The following is a 25,225-nucleotide window of genomic DNA, read 5'->3' as shown; positions in this document are numbered from 1 at the left end:
GCGTGAACATCCCCAATTTGGCCAGTCTTTCCTCATAGCTAAGATTTTCAATACCTTTTACCAGCTTAGTTGCCCTTCTCTGTACCCTCTCTAATACAATAATGTCCTGTTTGAGTGCTGGAGACCAAAACTGTACGGCATATTCTAGATGGGGCCTTACAAGTGCTCTATACAGTCATTTGATATAAAAAGCAAACAAAAAAGTAAAAATGCAAAAAGTAAGAAGTCCTCAGATAATTGTGCTTCTTCTGCTTCAGTTTGTCCCACTGCAGGAGGTTAATGTCGGCTGCCCTGAAACAGAATTTCCTTTGGTTTTCATTATGCGTATGGCAGCTGAACAATCCTAGTATCCATGTCCTAGAAGAAGCCAAGAAGGTTGGATTGGAATATAGAAAGTCCAAGAATATGATCGACAGTCAAAACAAGTCTCATGGTGAAATGAAGGACCTGCTTGATCGTAAATGGGTACTTGGCCAGTAAGCTAAGCAGTAGCATGGCGGATTAAGAGGATGGACGACAAACACATATCAGAGAAAGTCCTCCACACCTGGCCAGAAGGCCACAGCTCAATGAGTAAGTGGACCTGTGATAATGCAAGAAGACAGGAATGCTGAACTGGAGGTGGCTCGCATTATCACAAGATAACTAGCAGACTTGGGTAGAGGACAAGGACAAAGCCCTGCAAGAGTGTAGTGCCAGGAGAGACTGGATACTGGGGTTTCATCTTTTCTTCCCATTGCAGAATTCTGATCATTTGGGCTGTCAACCGGAATGAACAGAACAATAAAGAGCTGGTCATTCTGTGTAAGGTCCTTTATATCTGACTGCTTGGCCCATTGGCATGCATGGTCACCCACTTTAAGCTGCCTGTACATGGGCAAATGTAAGAGTGGATGTTTGAAAATCCCATCGGAAAGGGACAGCATTGGAAAATTGATTTGGTCCTCTCCCAAAAGGCTTGCATAGGCGCCCATTATAATATGATTGCCAGCCTGGGGCCCAATTTGGCCCTGAATGTAGGTGGCCAAATTACCAAAGATGCGCTTGTTTGACGACTTGGCCAAATGAGTGGATTTTTATGTGTATGGCCAGTTTTACTCTGCACATACCTGCCTTACAGGCCTTCTCTGTAGGTGCTGTCATCAAAAACATTAGTATTCAGAATGGCTTCTGTGCCACTAACTAAAGGTTGGAGTCACTCTGAACATTATTTGCATAGAATAATAAACCTTAATCTTTATGTTTCATAATAGTTGTGGCACTGTATATATTGTGGGGTATATAAGTAAGTAATTAACCTGTAAACACCTACTGATCATCAGTGAAATAAACACTCCAAAGACAGATTAAAATGCATCATGCTCTAGTCTACAGAAACAAAGTCTAGCAAGTTTTGCAAGGTGGCTACCCTGGTGTGACAATCTCTTATTTATGATCAACACTGTCATCCAGTGGCCTAAAATGAGAATGCAATATATGAGTAAAAGAATACAAATGTGGTCAAAATATGACAATAAACTATGTGCTGGTACTGCTCCAATTGGACGACATCACCATGTGGAAGTGCAGGCCCAGGCAGAACCAGTTGATTTGAAAACAAACACTATCTGTTTATTAAACATTTCTCGATAGATAGACATACAGCGATAGAAGAGACAGACAGATGACAGCGAGATAACAGGTATACCAAGAGTGACAGCACCCAGCCAAAGTCAGATAAATAGTGCAAGTGCTATGTACAGTATCAAACGTGGGATTTTTTTTTTTTTGCACAAATGCAAAACCATGAGCAAAGAAAACACCTGCAGAGACTTCAATGGCATTCAACTGTTACTACAGACGTGGGGTGGATTCTGATCCGAAACTGCACACAAGTGTTTTAGGGACAAAATCTGTCTGTGTGTACAGTGGCAGACAGATGCTATTGATATCACTGACTGCAGGGCTATAAGAAAACATATAAACCAATGAGCAGAACATATTTTCTATAACAATTTCCCCGCAAGTTAGCAACAACCTATAAAGAACTTAGAAACAAAACTGTAACAAGTTAGAACGGAATGAGAGAAGGTCACACTTCCATCTACAATGTAACAAGCCAAATAGTTCAGGTAATTGTTATAACAATGTAACTAAAATGTAGCTTTTAATAATTGTTCCAGTAAAAACTTGCTAGCACAACCAACACAGACTCACAGCGTATTTCCCTCATAGTTGTGCAGGACCAGGTCCCTAAAATCACACATAATTAAAAGCAAATGCGTAGAGTGGATCAGTGGTGGATAGAATTCTAATATCCACATTCACACACGGCAAAGTATAGGTTAATAATTATACTTTAAGTAGCCATCGGTACCCTCCCTTCCACCCTTCCCTCCGTTCACCCACTACCTATCTACGTTGGGAAGAGTGGGAGCTATCCACACCACCTTCCACCTACGCCACCCTACGCGTTTCGCTGTTAGACAGCTTCTTCAGGGGCAACAACAAGCGCTCTCCGCTGCCCCTTCCCCCCACATGCCGCAGACCCCCAGTCAGCCCGGGACCTCCATCCACCCCGGGTCTGGCCGGAGACAAGGGGCAGCAGGGCTCGGGGCAGAGTCAGCAGCAGTAAATCGAGTGCGTGGTGTGCAGGGACAAGTCCAGCGGGAAACACTACGGTCAGTTCACCTGCGAGGGCTGCAAAAGTTTCTTCAAGAGGAAAGTCCGCCAGAGCTCCCTGATCCGCAGCTTCACAAGCTGTCAGTAGAATATGGGAGATAACCAGGGAGGAGAAATAGAGCACCGCAGGACAGATCGTCGCCCTGTCGCCTTTTCTGAAGAGGAGCGGAAGTGGAGTTTCGGTAAGTTATTTCTTAATAAAGGCTTTTGATTTTAAAATTTAATTTGTCTTGGGGGCAGATTCATTAAGGGTCGAATTTCGAAGTTAAAAATACTTCGAAATTCGACCCTCGAATTGAAATCCTTCGACTTCGAATATCGAAGTCGAAGGATTTAGCGCTAATCCTGCGATCGATCGATCGAAGGATTTATCGTTCGATCGAACGATTAAATCCTTCGAATCGAACGATTCGAACGATTTTAATCCAACGATCGAAGGAAAATCCTTCGATCAAAAAAAGGTTAGCAAACCTATGGGGACCTTCCCCATAGGCTAACATTGACTTCGGTAGGTTTTATCTGCCGAAGTAGGGGGTCGAAGTTTTTTTTAAAGGGAAAGTACTTCGACTATCGAATGGTCGAATAGTCGAACGATTTTTACTTCGATTCGTTCGATTTCGTTCGAATTCGAACTAATTTAACCAATTCGATGGTCGAAGTACTTCGAAATTCGAATTTTTTTCATTCGAATCCTTCACTCGAAGTTAGTGAATCTGCCCCTTGGTGTTTATTTTTCGATGTATACTAACAGATTTTTTTTTTTTAAATGTTTGATGTTACTGGTCCTTTAAGGCTGTGGGAGCTCACTAATAAACTCATTCAAATAATAATGCCCATTAGCCAAACAGATAAAAATCCACTGCAATCTGCGTACATTTTAAAGGAGAACAAACCCTTTGTTTTGGGTGCTTGACATTAGGACTGGTGACAAGCAAAGAAGAGCATTTAGTCCACTGGATGGCGGCTTGAGACAAAATGCTCCACGGACACTGCCCAAAGTTCACTGTATTCTAAGCAGATTGTCTCCCTGCGTCCGTATTGGAAATGACTCCCATGGCTACACAGCAGTTTAATCATATAAATTATACTGAAACTTTAAAAGCAAACACACAGTTTTTTACCAATGGAGATAAGGCTCATGTCGCACGCTAAGGGGCAGATTTATCAAGGGTCGAAGTGAATTCGAGGGAATTTTCGAAGTAAAAAAAAAATCCAAATTCGAAGTAATTTTTTGGATACTTCGACCATCGAATAGGATACTACGGTCTTTGATTCGAAGTAAAATCGTTTGAATATTCGACCATTCGATAATCGAAGTACTGTCTCTTTAAAAAAACTTCAATACTTCTCCAAATTAAGCCTGCCCCAGTGCTATGTTAGCCTATGGGGACCTTCTAGACCTTTCTAAGTTTTTGGAAGTCAAAGTAAAATCGTTCGATTGATCGCTGAAATCCTTTGAATCGTTTGACTCGAAGGATTTAATCGTTCAATCGAACAATTTTACTTTGACCGCAGGATACCCAAATTCGATGAAAAAAACTTTGACTCCGATATTCAAAGTCGAAGTATTTCAATTCGATGGTTGAATTTCGAAGTATTTTTAACTTCGAAATTCGACCCTTGATAAATCTGCCCCTAAGGGTATTTCTTGCAGTAGAGAAAAGCACATTAGGCACCTGCTAGAGACAAGAATGGGAACCACCTGTCACTGTTGTTACGTCAATCGGTTACAGGCTTTTCTCCACCTGGGGAAATAATGTGCCTACATGGACGTGGGCCTAATGATTAAATTCAAACAAAACCCTTTCATATTTATTTTAACATTACTTCCCCTTTAAAAAGAAGTATTGCAAGTGAAGTGTAAGGGCAGGACACGATTCGACTCAATCACAAGTGGCACAAGACAAAAGCACAACATTGCCCGAGGCTACACTGTCTTATACACTGAGATATAAATACTTAACCAACTACTAATGCGCGGGTCGGACCAAAACCTGCGGGTCACTTGGGTTCAGGCCGGCTCTTGCAAAAAATCTACGGGTTGCAGACGGGTCCGGGATGAGCTCTTCTCCCCGTGGAATAGAACTGCTGGCTTCTGGCCTCCAGCGCCTAAATTTATAGACTCACGCCGATCCCTTTTGTGACATCACTGCGGGGTGGGAGCATATATGGAGGGGGAACGGTGGGACAGGACGGGTGCGGGTTGGGAGCTTGCGGGTTAGGGTCGGGTGCGGATTGAGAACTTCTCGACCAGCACACTACTATAACCAACATATCAATTGTATCTTAAAGTGATACTGACACTAAAAAATGAATTTTAGCATATGAATGTAGATTGATTGTTACCTATAGGTCATGTTGATCATTTTTTGCTGAGAGGTTTGTTTTTGTATATAATTGTTAGTTGAAGTTCCTAAGCCTGACTCTCTGACACTCTGACTTTGCCAACCTGACTGTCCCATCTCAGCCTGTTAGTTACAGTTTCTAATGCTAACGGACTCCTGCTGCACAAATATGGCAGCCCCCTCATACAGGAACATGGGGGATCAGACAGGTAATGTAAAAGCATCATGCAAATACTTTATGGCAAAGTTAGAAGTAGCTTGCACAGCCAATATTATAATAGATGTAAAAAAAAGTTTAGTTTCAGGTGTCAGTATCTCTTTAAGTAAGTCACTTCTTCAAGAATTAAATGGGCATCCATTTTGAGATGCTCTGTGCATCACTAACTGATCACCTGACAGGAACTACTGCTTCGCTACCTTTCACAGGAAGAAGATCGGGCGTAAAAGACAGTTCTGTTCATTTATTGGCTGTAACCTAGGTATGGGGGTCCACAGTTTGTGTGTGTCCACAGTTTGTGTGTGAGCACAGTACCTCATACAAGCTAGAGCAATGGCTTTAGTACTTAAAGGGGTTGTTCATCTTTAAATTTGCTATGATGTAGAGATAGATATTCTGAGACAGTTTGCAATTGGTTTTCATTTTTTGCGTTATTTAGGTTTTTCATTCAGAAGCTCTCCAGTTTGCAATTTCAGCAATCCGGCTGCTAGGGTGCAAATTACCCTAGCAACCATGCACTGGAATATGACTAGGAGAGGCCTAAGTAGAAAGATGAGTAATATGAAGTAGCAATAACTATAAATGTGTAGAGTACAAAGTATTTCTTTTTAGATAGTCTTAGTGAGCCCCATTTGAAAGCTGGAAAGAGTCAGAAGAGGAAGAACATAAAAAAAAGTAAAAACTATAAAAGTAAAAAATGAAGGCCAGTGGAAATGTTGCTTAGAATTAGCCCCTTTAAAATGGCAATTTCATTACAGAACTATCCAATGGCACATACTAATAAAAATAGATCTTTTTCGATATCCATATGAAACAGTGTCGATCACATTGGGCTCATCTGTCTTTAGAGACCTGCTGTGTTCAGTGGGACAGTTTGGGATAAGGAAAGAAAATTTAACCTTCTTTAAATTTGGATTGGCCAGAGGGTTATTCCTGCTGCCAATAACCCAGGTGCAGTTGAGTAAAGTTTGGAACTTTAAAATCACAAATTTTACAGACCTATTGGGACAGCACAAAAGATGGTGGTGCATCAAGACCAGGAACAGTACCCAGGGCCGTTGCACTTTTCAGTGGACAGGAGCACCAGCATAGAGGGAAGTTAGCAATGATATTCAGCAAACACATGGGCACCCCCGCCCCAGTGAATTTCCCTTTCCTTGTCCTTAAAAGATGTCACAGATTTCCTTAAAGGAGAATTCAACCCTAAACCTAAAACAACCCTACCCCTATAACCTACATAGACCCCCCCTCCCTCCTTCCCCCAGCCTCAATGTTACCCGGGCAAATGCCCCTAACATTTTACTTACCCCTCGGTGCAGATTTAGGCATCATGTGCGCCATCTTCTTCTCTTCAGAAATCTTCGGAATTTTCTGTTTTGTGACGCATGCGCTAAAACCCACAAAAATTTCCGAAGCGCCGGTCTCATTCTGAAGATCACCGAAGCAGCTGAAGATGGCACCGTGAACTCTGATGCCTGAATTTGCATCAAGGGGTAAGTAAAACGTTAGGGTCATTTGCCCGGGGTAACACTTAGGCTGGGGGAAGGAGGGAGGGGGGTCTATATGGGGTAGGGGTTTAAGTTTAGGGTTGAATTCTCCTTTAATAAAATCAGAAACATTACAATATTACAATAGAACAAGCTCAGATGATACATTCATTCTCACTCATACAGTTACTACGGCACCCAGGCATTCCAACGTATCTATAGACTATTAGAAAAATATGCATAAAGGGGTTGTTTGCCTTCCAACACTTTTTTTTTTCAGTTTAGTGGTTTTCAGAATTTTTTTTAATTTCTATTTTTATTTGTGACCATATTTCTAATATTGAAGAGTAAAGATACATTTTTCACCTTGTCTTTCTGAGTCAGCTCGGGGGGAGGCAAGGGGTGTCACCGACTCTGTTCTAATTGACACATACATAAGATGAGACATTTTTTATCTTTGGCCCTGCTGAAAAGAATCCATTTATCATAATCTTTACAATTACAATCTATACAATAGTTGCTGATATTCCACAGATGCTGCGGAGAAATGTATCAACTAATGCAGCCAATGGTAATGGTTCAGATTCTGCACCTGAATCACTGGGCTGCCAGACTGAAACACCAGAGACATTCAACTTTAAACTTCAATTTTGGAAAAACTACAAAAAAATAAAAGATGGAAAGTAACTGAAAAAAATTATTTCTTTCTGACGAACAATCTGAAAACAACTAAACTGAAAAAAGTGTTTGGAAGGTGAACAGACTCTTTCAAAAGCAACGTTTGTTGAGCACATTTACTGATGGAATAGGTTTGCAGTAGTGATGTGCGAGTTGACAAAAATTTGTCCCGCACCCAAACTTAACCCAGCCCTATAGCACTGGCACTCAACCCTATCCCAGCCCTATAGCACTCACACTCAACCCTATCCCAGCCCTATAGCACCCGCACTCAACCCTAACCCAGCCCTATTGCACCCGCACCCAACCCTAACCCAGCCCTATAGCACCCGCACTCAACCCTAACCCAGCCCTATAGCACCCGCACTCAATCCTAAACCAGTCCTATAGCACCTGCACTCAACCCTAACCCAGCCCTGTAGCACCTGCACTCAACCCTAACACAGCCCTATAGCACACGCACTCAACCCTAACACATCCCTATAGCCCCTGCACTCAACCCTAACACAGCCCTATAGCACCTGCACTCAACCCTAACACAGCCCTATAGCACCCGCACTCAACCCTAACACAGCCCTATAGCACCCGCACTCAACCCTAACACAGCCCTATAGCACCCGCACTCAACTCTAACCCAGCCCTATAGCACCTGCACTCAACTCTAACCCAGCCCTATAGCACCTGCACTCAACCCTAACACAGCCCTATAGCACCCGCACTCAACCCTAACCCAGCCCTATTGCACCCGCACCCAACCCTAACCCAGCCCTATAGCACCCGCACTCAACCCTAACCCAGCCCTATAGCACCCGCACTCAATCCTAAACCAGTCCTATAGCACCTGCACTCAACCCTAACCCAGCCCTGTAGCACCTGCACTCAACCCTAACACAGCCCTATAGCACACGCACTCAACCCTAACACAGCACTATAGCACCCGCACTCAACTCTAACCCAGCCCTATAGCACCTGTACTCAACCCTAACACAGCCCTATAGCACCTGCACTCAACCCTAACCCAGCCCTATTGCACCCGCACCCAACCCTAACCCAGCCCTATAGCACCCGCACTCAACCCTAACCCAGCCCTATAGCACCCGCACTCAATCCTAAACCAGTCCTATAGCACCTGCACTCAACCCTAACACAGCCCTATAGCACACGCACTCAACCCTAACACAGCACTATAGCACCCGCACTCAACTCTAACCCAGCCCTATAGCACCTGCACTCAACCCTAACACAGCCCTATAGCACCCACACTCAACCCTAACACAGCCCTATAGCACCTGCACTCAACCCTAACACAGCCCTATAGCACCCACACCGAAGCCTAAGCCAGCCCTATAGCACCCGCACCCAACCCAGCCCTATAGCACCCGCACCAAGTTCGGCCCGAGCCCATCCACAGCCTACAAACATTGTGCGGAAGTCGGCCCGAACCTGCCCTACCCACAGATAAACCCCTGTGCTTCAGGCTGGCCTACATATCACTAGTTTGCAGATTCGATTTCCTGTAGTTTTAATGAGATTTCTATGACATACCCATTTTATTTGTCAAAATAGCCACATACTGTATCTGCAGATCTGCTCACATGTGTTTTTGAAGTAAGGGTGCTGTGTACATAATGAAATCTGGATGTCAATCGATTTCTAGTTAAGGGAGCAGTATTGCTAAGAAATCTTACTGGCTGCTCTGGGAACTTTATTGTTAGAACACAGGCACACTGAGGGGGTTATTTATCAAAATCTGAATTTTCCGATTATTTAATTTAAAAAAATCCGACCAAACTAAAATTCACGATTAGACCATATATATTATTTAAAAAGCTTGATTTTATCTCATCGGGGAAAAACTTCAAATCGTAAGATTTTCTAAGATTAATTTTACAGAATCACTCGATTCTTTCCACGCTTTTTCCTGATTTTTGCCCAGAGAAGCCTGAAATAGTCTGATTTTTGGCTAAATCCAGTGTATATTGACTTGTCTGAGATGGTGTTTTTTCGTAATCAGACTTTTTGCAGCCTCAGGGTATAATAAACCCTGAAAAATGTGAGTTTTTTTTGCCAACTAAAAAGTCAGATTTTATAGTAACAAAAAAAAAAACTAGAATTGATTTCACTTTAATAAATAACCCACTGAATGTTCTCACCATTCAATACTTTCAACTGGCAACCATGCAACTGTCTTATGTTGGCAGCAGATGGCAGCAGTTTACTTCCCTGTACAACAGCCGCTGTCTGTTTTGGATTTGCTCAAACACACTTTATACAGAACGAAGAGAATTAACCGAGAAACTTTTTCAGACGCCCTGCGGGGTGAGCAGCCAGGTTTCATGTGTGCCCATTAAACTGGTTTCTATAGACAATTATAATTGTTTGCACAATATATTGTATATGTATGTATGTAATATGTATGTAATGTGTATGTATGTATGTATGTATGTAATGTGTATGTATGTATGTATGTATGTATGTATGTAATGTGTATATATGTATGTATATAATGTGTATGTATGTATGTAATGAGTATGTATGTATGTATGTATGTAATGTGTATGTATGTAATGTGTATGTATGTAATGTGTATGTATGTAATGTGTATGTATGTAATGTGTATGTATGTATGTATGTATGTATGTATGTATGTATGTATGTATGTATGTAATGTGTATGTATGTATGTAATGTGTATGTATGTAATGTATTGGGGAAGAATGCAGTGCAGGGGCAGGGAGTCTGTGCATTTAAAGCAATAAAAAGCAGGTACTCAGCACAAAGGCAATAAAATAGTTTCATTTGAAAAGAACATTTCATCACACACAGAACAGGGTAAACAGAAAATCAGAATTCTTTAGGGGCTTTTAAACATGACTGCCAAAAATCATAAGATGCAGCTGAAGAACGTCTTGTGTCCTGTTTAGAAGGATCCCAGGATTGTATGTTTGCCTCCCAAATCCAGAACTACGGGCAGTAGAAAGCAGGGAGTATCTCATATCCTGCCATTCAGAACAACTTATTCGTACTTGCTGGTGAAAGAATAAAGCCTATTTATGTCACCTGTCCCAGCAGAGATCAGGAGTTGGAACACATTACCATCCTGGTAACTGCCAATGGGAGTCTTATAAAGTGGGCCTGCAGCTCGTAATATAATCCCCTACAATGTGCTATGGCAGGACCGGCCAATGGGAGGTATTCTTAAAGGGACCTGTCACCCAGACATAAAAAGCTTTATAATAAAAGTCCTTTTCAAATTAAACATGAAATACATTCTTTTTTTATTAAAACATTCCTAACTATTATAAACTCATTGAAACATCTCAGCTGTCAGTTATATATTGCCAGCCCCTCCTCTATGCATTAGGCATAGAGGCGGGGCAAGCAATTACTTTCACTTTCCATTCTGCACTCCCTACATTCCCCCTCCCGCCTCACCATCTAACTGTGTAGCCAGTGCATAGGCATCAGGTCCCCCATTCTGGCACTTAAGCTTTGCATCTTGCCAGAATGTTGAATGTCTTCATATGGTGTCTACAAAATGGCGTCTGCTGTGATTGTGAATTCCAAGACTAAAAGAAACAAGATTTAAATCATTTATATAGTGGAAGCGAAGTTTTTTTTTGCTTGACTAACATCACCAAACAGGATTTGGAATTATTTCTTAGGGTGACAGGTCCCCTTTAAGGCAAGTGTTGGTGCAACTGATAGTTAGGCACTTGCACTGGTGGCTGCCACAGTAGTGATAAGGGAATCATTTTCAGCAGTTTCTCCCCACCTTTCGAGTTACTAATGGCAAAAACAAAACACTCAGAATCCCTGTGTGTGCCATAGTCAAAAAAGATGGCCACAGACAGGCAAACAACACTGAGTATCAAATCTGCTCTTAGTTGCACCTTTATACAGCAACACAGGCCTATGCTACAGGATTGACCAATGACCACATGAACAAGGGTTCACTGATAAACTTACAGGGTTCATTAACTTTCAGTATGACACAGACCGAGTGAGTTTGCATTTGGTCTTTATTTTTTGTGCTTTATGAATGTTTTAATTTCCTGTGCAGCAGCTGCAATATCAGTAATCTGGTTGCTATGGTCCGATTTACCCCAGCAACCAGGCAGTGTTTGGAGTGAGAGGCTGGAAGATGAATGTCAGAGGGCCTGAAGAGAAAGATAAATAATAGCAAGTAACAATGATAATGACATTGTAGCCGCACAGAAGAGAAAGGCAAGTTGGAGATGGCACAAGGATTCATTGGGGCCACTAGCCAATGCCTCTAGGTTAGGGACTGTGGTTGCTGCCTTCTAATTGGGACCATTCCCTCACATTTCTGGGCTTTCTTTACCCTGTAATACAGGAAATGTTATACAGGTATAGGACCTGTTATGCAGAATGCTCGGGACCTGGGAGATTCCGGCTAAGCGGTCTTTCCATAATTTGGATCTGCATAGCTTCAATCTACTAAAAAATCATATAAACTTTAAATAAACCCATTTGGATTATTTTGCTCCAAAAAGGATTAATCATATCTTAGTTGGGATCAAGTACAAGGGACTGTTTTATTATTACAGAGCAAAGGGAAATATTTTTACAATTATTTGACTAAAATGAAGTCTATGGGAGACAGCCTTCAGATAATTCAGAGCTTTCTGGATAACGGGTTTCTGGATAATGGATCCCATACCTGTAGGAATTGTTCTGCTTGTATATTTCCTGGTGCACACACAGGTGTATATTCTGTTATGCAGCAAGAGAAAAAGTTATGTTTTTAAAAAAAAAATTAAAAGTAATCTATGCACCAATAACCTCACTCACTCACTATTGCGAAATCCTTTTCAAGGGCAAATAAAATGCTTCTGTGAAGTGTCTCTTTAAGGAGGAAGTGTTCCTTTCGGTCACACAGCAGGAAAGAATGCCATGCGAGATGCCGTTAATGGGTCTCCGCATTATTGTTTAACAGACTTTATGATTCACATGGACTCCAAGTGTGCAACAATAAAGTTACACAACGCATTTCAATCACAAGGTCTGACTGCGGGTTGTCAGGCATCAGAGCCAAACAAACACTTTTCGTTTTTATTTCAATCTGCAGGAATAATAACATTCTGTGCACTGAAGATGTACTATTGGAACCTAATTTAGAACCACTTAGTTACCTGCTGCAGGGAGATATATAACATAGTCATGGGCATTTTGCTAATACAGGTATGGGACCTGTAATCCAGAATGCTCGGGCCTTGGCTTTTCTGGAAAAGAGATCTTTCTGTAATATGGCTCTCATTACATACCTCCCAACTGTCCCGTTTTTTGTGGGACAGTCAAGACTTTGACAGCTCAACCCTCAGTCCCGGATTGTTACTCAAATGTCCTGACTTTCTCTTTGATCTCCTGCACTGAACAGCCAGAAAAAGACATAGGGGGAAATTTACTTACCTCTGAAAATCCACTAGCGTTGCCTTTGCCACACATCACCAGGCGTACATTCGGCAGGTTACCGAACGCTTGCGAAGTTGCGCAATCGATAGTACGATCCGCCGTTCGAAGTTACGCTAGCGAAGACCAATTTGCATACGGCACCAAATTTAAAAATGAATGGACGTGTATGCTGCAGCGCACATTACACTACACAATCCCAGGGAAAGTTAATAAAAGTATATAGGGGTGTTCTAATGCCCTACATATGTGCCCACAGTATAGTTAAGGTGAAAAAAAGATTTCGATCTTTTTTTAGCCTATCACCCTATAAAAAGTAAAACAGGCCAGCATTTTTTTTTTTGGGACTTTTTTTTCAAACTCCGATGCGGTCCGCGATCCAATGTAATTTTTACCCCTGCCTGATCGACATCTGCCCGACTTTCAGCCAGATATCGATCTGGAAAGCCTGCCAGAGGGCCCCACACACGGGCCAAAAAGCTGCCGACTCGGTCTGTCGGCAGCTTTTATCGACCCCTGTATGGCCACCTTTACTCTCACTTTGTTCTCGGAGCTCCAAATCCTGATTTACACTTCGCCTCCCAGAACAGCTATGGTACACTCTCTCCTGTCACTAAAAACCATCATTTATTGGGGCTGTTCTCTTCAAGTCTGATTCTGCTTTCAGTCCCACCAACAAGGAGCCTTTATACCTTGAGTCAGTGGCAAGCAAAGCCAGCTGGGGGCCCTAGGCAACCCGTGTCTGCCGCCGCCTCACTTTGCACCTTAGGCAAAGGTGCCTCTTCTGCCTAACCCCTAGTTCCAGTCCTGCTTTGAGACACACGAGCTTGCAAAGGACTATGGGCCAAAGTGTCACAGAGCTCCACATAGGTGAACAGCACACACTACATGAAACATATTTATGTTACAGAGACTGTACCATATTACTAAAAGGAGACAACATTTCACATGATTTTGTAGGAATATTGTGTTATCAGGGTTATCAGGAATAAGCCTCAGCCAACTTGGCACTGGCTAGTTATCCTTTGGAATTAGTGTTTGTGAAAGGAAGAAACCAGAGCAAGCAAAATATTGAAATGTATGCACATATTATATTTTAAATTACAGTATCTACATTTTTTTATCTTGAATGTAAAATATCTTAAATTCGGTTCTTTTATTACTGATCAAATTTATGTTAAGCTCAGTGTCAGATGGGATGCGAGGTGCCCACCAGAAAGGCACATCAGGAACAGGCAAGGACTAAACAAACAGGAATAGCACCCAGGAACTATGGAGAATAGACCTACATTGGGCAATGAGTTACCGGCCGCGACCCCTTTAAATATTTGATGAGCGATGATCAAACGTAGCGCCGCATCAAATCCAGAAGAGGCAAATGCGCCCGTGTCAATATTATTCGGAGCATGGAGAAAGGAAGACATGACGCACCACCTCTAGACCAACAGGTACTCTCACACTCTGAACTGGTTAAACTGTTATTACAGATCAATTTCTCCTTGTCATGATATGGGGATGTTTCTCATACTATGGTGTTGGGCCTATTTATCACATACCAGGGATCAAGGATCAGTTTTAATACATCCAAATACATGTTGCCTTATGCCGAAGAGGAAACAAGACATGACCCCAAACACACCAGTAAATGAGCAACCTCTTGGTTCCAGACCAACAAGATTGATGTTATGGAGTGACCAGCCCAATCCCCGACCTTAATCCAATAGAAAACTTGTGGGGTGACATTAAAAATGCTGTTTCTGAGGCAAAAGCAAGAAATGCAGAAGAATTGTGGAATGTAACAGGTGCCAGAAGTTGGTGGACTCCATACAAGACAGATGTGCAGCAGTTCTCACAAACACTGATTATACAACTAAATATTAGTTCAGTCATTCAAAGGAAAGAAAAATCTTGAAACATGTTTCAGTTTATACAGTGAATGTTTGAGTTTGAAAAGAAGAATGCAGACACTACTTTTTTTTGAAACAGCCTAATATTCCCTTTTCTTCACTTACTGTAACGGAATAACACAAATGTGATACATTTTTCTTCATGTTTTGATTTGGAATAGAATGTGCAGTGTACCTAATACATTGTGTGTATAGAAATGAATGCTATTACAGGTATAGGATCCCTTATCCAGAAACCCGATATCCAGAAAGCTCCGAATTATGGAATGGCTGTCTCCCATAGACTCCATTTTATCCAAATAATCCAAATTTTTGAAAATGATTTCCTTTTTTTCTTTAATAATAAAACAGTAGCTTGTACTTGATCCCAACTAAGATATAATTAATCCTTATTGGAAGCAAAACCAGCCTATTGGGTTTATTTAATGTTTAAATGAATTTCAAGTAGACTTAAGGCATGAAGATCCAAATTACGGAAAGATCCCCAGGTCCTGAGCATTCTGGATAACAGGTCCCATACCTGTATAAGGATTTTGATCTTTATTATTTTTAAACACACCTCTATTCTACTGAACACAACTGTATATGGAAAACACACTGTCTATGGTGATAGTGATGTGCAACTCAGAAGGGACTAAGGTCCCTTAGGGCCCCAGAAGGGACCTTTAGGTGGCCATACATGGGCAGATTAAAGCTGCCGATATCGATCCTTTAGACCGATTCGGCAGCTTATCTGCCCATGTGTGGGGGCTCCCGACAGGTCCTCCCGATCGATATCAGGCCAAAAATCGGGCAGATATCGATCGATCAAGTTTGATATTTTTTACGATCCAGGACCACATTGGCTAATTGATGCGGTCCTGCGACCCTTCGGAGCCCATTCGTAGTATCGTAATCCGATCGTTCAGCCCCACGGCCAACATCATACGATATCGCCCAGCCATTATTGGGCATATCGGGTTAAGATCCGCTCGCTTGGCAACCTTGCCAAACGAGCGGATCTTATAGTGTATGGCCACCATAAGCTTCAAAGTATAACTATGAAAAGAAATAATCTCTCTCCCCAAATCTAAAATCTAACTATCGCTCAGGCTTGCCCACTACAGTTTGGGAAACACAGCTCTATGAGTAATGGATGGGCACATTTTCCACCTCAGCACCCAGGGTCAAAAGGGAGAGTTTGCCATGAGACTAAGCACCAAAAAACTGCTTGGCACCTGCTTTCCTTGGACACAAACGTAGGCTACCTGGGAAGTAGAATAGTAACAGACCAGGCTCATAAAAAAATTATACAAAACACCCAGAAGTTTAATTTTCCAGTACTGGCAAGTACTAGATAGTAGTGTACAATCCCCAAACTGCAGGCCTAATGCAGGTGGAGATCAGCCTGAAGTACAGGATAAAATGTGGGAGGCCCCAAAAGGAAGTTCACAGGAAAACTTCACAAAGTACCTGGGTTTTTTTTCCTTATCTGTACATATTTATATACCTGTAACTTTGTTATGCTCTTGGGGGCGGTAATCTGATCATAAATATGAATAAAAAGAGGCCACAAGACACACAAATTTATACAAAAAATTCACATTTATTTTAAACAGCATTGGAAATGTGGTGTTTTTTAAAGGGAAACTATCACAAAAATGAAAATTTAATATAAGCTTCAGCATACTAAAATAAAAAAATTTCTAAATACAATCAATTAAAATTTCAGCACCGTTTCTGAAATAATCAAGTTTATCTTCACTATTCCTCTCTCAGCATCAGTTTCTCATCATTCTTTCTTCATGCAGGAATTGGGTGTCACATAGTCATTGAGAGTTAGAGCCAATATATAGGGGGCTCCTTTTGATTAAAAGATGTATTAGAGCTCACTCTCTAAAAATCACCAAACATCGTGTCTCTCTACATGCAGAATTTGTTAGATTTTGTTTGTACTGGAATCAGTTATTTGAGTGAGCTCTAATTCATCTGCTAGGAAAGGAAGCCCCTGTCAATGAATATCTGACACATAACTCCTGTATGAAGACAGAATGAAGAGAAACAGATGGCGAGAGAGGGATCGTGAACATAAACTTGATTATTTCAAAAACGATGCAGAATTTTTAAACAATTGTATTTAGAAAGTTTATTATTTCAGTGTGATGGTGCTTATATAAAAATTTTCATTTTCGTGATAGTTCCCCTTTAATTACTCATACTATGCATGCAGTGTAGTGCAGTGACATATGAAATACATGTATCACATTCATATATGAATATTGCCCCCAATATTCATGCTTCAAAAAAAAATAAAGACTCTGAATTGGATGAAATGACAGCAGTCGATACACTCACAAAATGAGCAAACACGTGCTTGTTCAGTGCATGCCACACACGTATGGCTGACATGAGACGTGACATAAAACTGAAACAAGTGCATGGTAGCAAAACCACCTTACCGTGTAAAGGCCAATTCTACACACGGCTATAGAGATCTGGATGCGCTCTGACACTGTCTAGGAATTAAAAGACAGGAGACAATCACCCCAGTGCTACCTTTCTAATGATATGGTCTTAAAAGAACATGTACAGACAGATATTACAAAGTGTGAGTTTGCAAGGAAACACAAGTATTATTCAGGAAGAATATTTAAGGGGCAGTAAAAATTATTATACCGAGAGACTCTGAATCTACTGTGTCAAAATGTACAGAAAGCGAGTTTTAGAAACTGCATCAGTTAATAGTGCTCCTCCAGCAGAATCCTCCAACAGACATTTTTTTTATTTAATTTCTAAATTTCACATGGTGCTAGACATGTTCTTCATTTCCAGGTGCCCTCAGTCATGTGACTTGTGCTTTTATAAACTTCAGTCACTCTGTACTGCAAGTTGCACCCTTCTCCCTTCCCCAACAGCAGTCTATCAACAAAACAAAGGGATGGTAACAAGATAACCTCACCTAGTGGTATGTACGAGAATAGCACTCAATAGTAAAACACCCAGTTCCGGCTCCTCCAGTTACACTGAACTGGAGAAACAATAGCTTATCAGAAAGCAGCTGCATTGTGGAGTGCTGGCTCTTTTTGAAAGCACAGGATCGGGCACAATAACCTGAGATGGCTGCCTAAACACCAATTTCACGATTAAAAAAAGAAAAAAACACATTATGGGTTCAAGAATACATTTTAAATGGTAAAAACTACACCAAAAAGTCATTTCAAACATTGATTTGTGCTAAAGAAAAAAATATTTGATGTTGATTTAGATAATACTGATGCTAAAGGTAAAGCAAATCTTATTTACATTTGTCTTAACTCATCTGCCACAAGAGATAATGCAGAAATGATGGAATATATAGCAGCTGGGGGTGAAAGAATAAATAGAATTACTAGTGCACTGAGGCCTAAGAAACACAGAACAACTATGTTGACTAGAAGATGGCTCCAATTGATACTCTTTATAGAAAACATATGACATATAAAAAGAAGTTTAGAAGCACCTCAGCAAAAACCATTCATTTATATAATGTACCTTTAAATGACCAGTAACACCAGAATGTTTATGTTTTATATGCATGTACACTTAGGGGGTTATTTACCAAAGTCCAATTTTTTTTCTGGTCGGGGCGATAAGCCGAAAAAAGATGGTGTTTTTGGGCATCAAATCCGAAAAAATCACACAATTCTGATTTTATCATGATTTCATTGTGTATTTTGCCATAGCAGATTTTTTTGAGTTAATTTATTGATAAATATGGTAAAAATGTGGGTGGGAGCTTGGTTGAAGTGGTTTTAAGAGAATAGTGAATCATTTTCAGATTTTAGTATATAACCCCCTTAATGGAGAAGGAAAGCTACCGAAGCAGTTTATTGCCAATAGATTAGCCAGAATAGTGCAAGCTATAACACTATATTCATTCTGCAGAATGCTTTACCATACCTGAGTAAACAGCTCTAGAAGCTTGCTATGTTTCTTTAGGATAGCAGCTGCCATATTAGCTTGTTGTGACATCACTTCCTGCCTGAGTCTCTCCCTGCTCACTCGTAGCTCTGGGCTCAGTTTTCAGCATGGAGTGGAGGAGGGAGGGGAGGGAAAAGGGAGGGGGAGAGGAGCAAACTGAACATGCTCAAGCCCTAGCCCTGGAAGTTTAAGCTGAAAACAGGAAGTCTGATACAGAAGCCCATGAGTACACAATAGAAGGAAAGAAATGCTGTGTTTCTTTTGACAGAGGACTCAGAGCAGCATTACTTTGAGGGGTTACTGGTGAATTTATATAGACCTTTCTGATAAAGCTCACTTATTTATAGCCTTTCCTTCAATGTACTGTTACCTTGCACTGCTAAAATATGTGTTTCTTTTAGAAAAAAAACAAGATTTTTTTCAATACAAATAAGCTGTTATGTAGCTAGGGGGGCAGCCACTCAAGCCAAATAGGGCTGAAAAGCACACGTATATAAATCAGAAAACAAATAAGCTCTGTAGAATGCAATGGCTTTATTTCTTACACAGGAAGATTAACAGGGGTCCCATTTTGAAGTTACTGCTCCTTTAAAGCGAATACCTGACAGCAGAATGACATTTTCAGGTTTTCCTGTATCGTGTATAATTTCCAAAGCTCACAATTAAAAATTGCTTTGTCCCAGCATTTAATCGCAAACTGATTGCCCAATTAGCATGTTAACAAGAATGACATTGTTACTGCATCTGAATTTAGCAGACTCATTAGGCTTCGCTTCATGAAAACAAGCCAACAAACACAGTCATTAGGCAAAGCACTCTGAAAGGAATATTATTGTAATATAATGACACTCCTTAACATGCTGATCTCACTGGGAGGGAAACAGCATGGAAAGACAGTGTACTATTTCTGGAGCTGCAGCTATTTAATATACAAGGTCTTACAAAACAGTGCAATGGGCAATCAGTGTCATAAAGAGCAGAACATTATATATGTATAAATCAGCATAACTTATGCAGCAGTTTCCAGCAAAGGTGGTATTCTGAGACAATTTGCCATTGTTTTTCATTTTTTAGCTTTTTATTCGGCAGCTCTCCAGTTTGCAATTCAAAGAAGAAGGAAAGCTACAGAGACAGTTTATTACCAATAGATTAGCCACAATAGTGCAAGCTATAACACTGTATTTATTCTGCAGAATGCATTACCATACCTGAGTAAACAACTGTAGAAGCTCTCTGTTTGTTTAGGATAGCAGCTGCCATATTAGCTTGGTGTGACATCACTTCCTGAGTCTCTCCCTGCTCACTCATATCTCTGGGTTCAGATTACAGCAGGGAGGGGAGCAAACGGAGAATGCTCAGGCCCTAGCCCTGGAGGTTTATGCCAAAAACAGGAGAACCTTTCCTTCTCCTTAACAGGATAAAACTAAGTAAGCTTCATCAGAAATGTCTATATAAATACACCAATAAACCCTGTAATTGCTCTGAGTCCTCTGTCAAAAGAAACACTGCATTTCTTTCCTTCTATTGTGTACACATGGGCTTCTTTATCAGACTTCCTTCTTTCAACATAAACATCAGGGCTAGGGCTTGAGCATGCTCAGTTTGTTCCGCACTCCCACCCTCCTCCCCTCCCTGCTGTAATCTGAGCCCAGAGCGAGGAGTGCGCAGGGAGAGAATCAGGCAGGAAGTGATGTCACACCAAGATAATATGGCTGCTGCTATCCTGAACAAACAGAGAGATTCTAAAGCAGTCTACTCAGGTATGAAAATGCATTCTACAGAATAAATATAGTTGCACTATTGTGGCTTATCTATTGGTAATAAAGTGCCACGGTAGCTTTCCTTCTCATTTAAGGAATCTGGTTGTTAGGGTCCAAATTACCCTAGCCACCATGCATTGATTTGAATAAGATCAACAAATGAATTTGTAGCCTTACAAAGAATTTGTTTTTTAGATGGGGTCAGTGACCCCCGCTGAAAACTGGAAAGAATCAGAAACAATTTAAAAACTGTAAAAAAGAATGACCTGAAAAGTTGCTTAGAATTAGCCATTCTATAACACACTAAAAGTTAAATTAAAGGTGAACCACCCTTTTAAATGACAATAAATCTCATACAAGTCTAGGAAGCTAGGTTGGGTGGGCATTAAATCCCGCAGAGGTTCACAGCCAGCCAATCAAAGCATTGCTTCACTTATACCTGCAATAAAACTGGCCATAAATGGGCCATGGGTTACGTAATCCAGTTAGTTTACCCTTGCACTTCATGTAGAAGCCAATTGTGTAGGCAATGATGGGACATTATACTGATCTGACCCAGTGATATGGCCCAGTGATCACCACCGGGAGATGGAACCATAAAGATTGTGATCAAGCATGGCAGCCACCAACTTCATTGAGCATTTCTGCACCAGGTGCAAGAGGAAGAGAAAAGTTTTAGCCTGTGGGGTTGCGGCATCATTGACTTGTTCTGGAAATGCCCGAAAGTGCAATTAATGATGATTTTTATCCCTAAAACACTCACTAAATCACATGTGTCATCAGCTTAGTGACTTGGCCAAGGGCAGCAAACCAGTACAGAAATTACAACCAGACACCCCAGATTCTGCTCTTTCCACGACATGCCTTTCTCAGATTGCCTCTGGATGATAGGAGTCATATCTTCAACTCAATGCTTTGTTTACAAATAAAACATCTAAAATCCCAGGTTTTCCAATGGAAAATGCACCATAAACCCAGTGGTGAGTGTAGCTCCTTTACCCAGAAAGTCTACCTGTGCTTGTGCCTCAGCCAGTCCAACTATTATTAAATTGGGTTTTAAAATAGGAAAATCACACAATGGCAGTCAAGCCAAAGACTGAAGATCCTTGCAGTGTATAACAAACCATCAGAATACATATGATAATATAATGCTCCCAAAGAAGCCTATTGATGTATTAGTCGGAATATGCAAATGCAGAAACTACCAAAAATTGAGATAGCTAGTTGTTTGACAAACGTCGCCTTGATTCTTTCTCCTAAACACCCAAAATAGCTCCTGGGCGGAAATAAATCTACTACTGAAAGAGTCAGCTTAATTTCTGGAAAGCAAAATCCTGTTTCCAATGCCCTCATTACAAACAAAAACAAAGTTGCTTTGCTGCAGGTACAGAGGCTCATTATTGCTGGCGGTACAGGGGAAATAAGACTATTTTAGAAACCAATAATAACATGTAGGGGCCGATTTATCAAGGGTCGAATAGTAAACTCAGATTCGAATTATCGAGATTCAAATTTTAATCCCCCTATACGAACTTAAATTCAAATGTGAGATTTATCACCCTTCGACCATGGAAACAGTCCAAATTCAAATATTTGCCACCTAAAACCTGCCGAGTTCATGTACAAGTCAATGGCAGATGTCCGTTGAGACATTTGGAGATGTTAATAGCCTTCCTGACATTCAAGGTTTTTTTTCGTGAGAAAAACTCGATTCATACGAATCAAATATGTATAGAATACGATTAGAATTTTCGGGTCAGAACTATTCAATCAAACATTAGACATTCAACTTTTTTTTAAAAAAAAACGCTTCCAGTCGAATTGTGAGTATATTCGAATTATAAAAAATGCACATAAATTCGACCTTTGATAAATAGGCCTCGTAGTGTTTGATTTTATAGTTTTATTCCCCTAGTGCAAACTGTCCTATAAGAGAATAATAACGCCTAAATAAAGAGGATATTGATGCTACTGCAAATAATTCATTGTAAAGTCAATGGTAGAATAGAAAATGACAATTATTAAGAATTTATAACATGTTTAATATTGGTTGTATGATAAATCATTCATTTCCCCGGGGTGCTAACAAATGCATTACCCCCATTGCCAGTATTCTCATAAATATCTCCCATGCTTTTCTCTTTCTTACTCACAAGCTAGATTTTATATATAAGGGGAGTCTGTGATTCTTCCCTTCTCTCTGGAGTCATTGTGTGTCTTAGCTCTTCTCTTTATTTGCACTCTAAATATTTTTGTGATGGAATTTGATCTTTGTCTTATTGTATCTTATGTTGTTCTGCCCCAGGGATTGTGTTATTTTAGGAAAGTCCAAATGAGTTTTTCTGGCAAGACTTTTCTTATTCCTGTTTCTTTACTGCTGGCTGCTCAGTAAGAAACCCCAACTTAATCCATTTAACCCTAGCTAAAATCAATGTCGCCAATTATAACTGGTGAGCCAGCACCGTAGCATCATGTCTGCATCATGACTGGTGTTGCCACATGTAAAGGGATATAGTATTAAAATTAGATGCCCATAGCGTAAATATTTTTTGTTGTAAATTCAGATTTTCGTTTAAAAATGGCACTATAAAACGCATCTACTGCACATAGCACTACTTTATCACTCCACAGAAACAACGTGGGCTCAGTAAATCACTAAATCTTAGAATATTCTTACATTACACTGCAATTTAGTTCTCTGTGATATTTTTATTGTAAAACCTCAAAAAAAATAAAAATAACACAAATTTGATAAAAGTTTCTTCATGTTTTTATGTCTTGTTCCCAATGCATTTTCTGTGTACGGAAATAAAAAGCTATTATAAGGATTTTGAGCTTTATTCCCTTTTTTAAACACACAGTTATTTATTCCCTGCCTTTTTTATTTATTATTTTTTGTTTATTTTGTGCCCCCGAGGAAGACCCTTAAGGTCGAAACGCGTTGGGCTCACCTTAGTTTTTGATTTTTTTGCATATTATTTTTGGATAATTTCTTCTTTTCTTTTTTGTTATAAATTCATTTGTTTTTCAAATCGAGTGTGCTATCTATTATTTTTATTTTGTAATTCATTTGGAGACCCTTATGGGGAGTCACCTACAGATTAGCACCCTGTAATTTCACTTTGGGGTGTGCGCCTTCTATCTCTATTTTTGTATTATTCTGAATACAACTGTACATACACACACTCACACTGACCCCTCCATACATTCACATAAACTATATATACCAACATCTATATTAAAGCCTTTGATATTATGCTTGTCAAAGAAATCATCCAAGTAGAGGGGTTAGAGGGGTTGCTCACATTCCAAATGCTTTTTTTTTTAGTTCAGTTGTTTTCAGATTGTTCTCCATAAACAAAGACTTTTTTCGCTTTCTAAGTCTAAAGTTTCATGTTCCTGTCTGTGGTGTCTCCAGTCTGGCAGCTCAGTGATGCAGTTGCAGAATTTGATGTCACAATTTGCTACATTAGTTGATACAATTAGTTGATCCATTTCTCAAGCAGTATCTGTGGAATATTAGCAACTATTGTATCAATTCTAACAGCTGCCTTTAATGGGATTCCGCTCAACAGGGCTAAACAAAACAAATGTATCTACTGAATGCATCCATTTAGCAGTTAAAGGACCAGTAACATCAAAAAAAATTTTTTAAAAAGTTAGTATACATAGGAAAAAAAAAAAACTTTAAAGGGATACTGTCATGGGAAAACATGTTTTTTTTTCAAAACGCTTCAGTTAATAGTGCTGCTCCAGCAGAATTCTGCACTGAAATCCATTTTTCAAAAGAGCAAACAGATTTTTTTATATTTAATTTTGAAATCTGACACGGGGCTAGACATATTGTCAATTTCCCAGCTGCCTCCAGTCATGTGACTTGTCCCTGCACTTTAGGATGGAATTACTTTCTGGCAGGCTGTTATTTCTCCTACTTAATGTAACTGAATCAGTTCTTATAGGAGATAGCCAGGGAGGAGAAATTGAGCGCACACACACTGTATATATATCACTATTGAAAGCAGTGTCTGTCCGTGTCTATACTCTGCACTGGCGGTATAGGGCTGAACTCCACGGTGCGCCTTTTTAAGATCCGACACGATGAGATGAAGCGCATGCGAGGAGACGGATGCGCCAAATATAATGTACAAAATAGAAATGTCGCACCTATAAACTGCGTGCATCCGACACGACACAACTGACGGATGAAGACGCAACGTGCGGTGTTCGCATCCGACAGTTGTGTCGTGTCGGATGAACGCAGTTTGTAGGTGCGACATTTCTATTACTTACGTACATTATATTCGGAGCATCCGTCTTGTCGCATGCGCTTCCTCTCAGCGCGTCGGATCTGAAAAAGGCGGCCCATGGAGTTCAGCCATTATACTGTTGCTACAATGTAAAACAAGGCAGTTGATTAACAGACCTGTCTTTGCTGGGGACTTTTGCAACATTGTTTAAAAATGTTTTTTTACAAATAACTTTAAAAGCAATGAAACATTTTAATAAATGTATATTTTAAAGTTAGTAATATCTTGGGGTTGATTGCCCTCTCTAACACAAAACCAACCTAAAGCAATGACAACATCTAACTTGGAGTGATGGAGGGTGCTGGGGGTAACTGTGGGATTATTGAGGTTTGTCTGTCCTTGAACAAAGCTGCCAAAATGCTTAATAACCCCAAAGCGCTCCAGTGACAATAGCATTGTGACAAATGGAAAATGCCTGCTTGGTCACTGAATAAGGCATATTTCACACACTTATTATTAGAAAATGCAGGACACCGGTATTGCTCCATGAAC

General features: G+C 40.4%; 1 protein-coding gene across 2 annotated transcripts in view; it reads right to left on the bottom strand.

The window, feature by feature from the left end:
* Positions 1-25,225, bottom strand: part of arl15.S (ADP ribosylation factor like GTPase 15 S homeolog) — a 204,654-nt gene that overhangs the window by 171,393 nt on the left and 8,036 nt on the right. Inside the window, exon 2 of one of the 2 annotated variants that reach the window (XM_041580573.1) lies at positions 17,166-17,222. The exons of the other annotated variant lie outside the window; for it this stretch is intronic. Within the exon in view, the coding sequence (XP_041436507.1) occupies positions 17,166-17,222 (57 nt within the window). The remainder of the gene's footprint in view (positions 1-17,165; positions 17,223-25,225) is intronic. 2 annotated transcript variants of the gene reach the window in all.

The sequence above is a fragment of the Xenopus laevis genome, chromosome 1S (genome assembly GCF_017654675.1).
Source record: "Xenopus laevis strain J_2021 chromosome 1S, Xenopus_laevis_v10.1, whole genome shotgun sequence".
Classification (NCBI taxonomy): domain Eukaryota; kingdom Metazoa; phylum Chordata; class Amphibia; order Anura; family Pipidae; genus Xenopus; species Xenopus laevis.
This window is presented reverse-complemented; position numbering and strand designations above follow the sequence as displayed.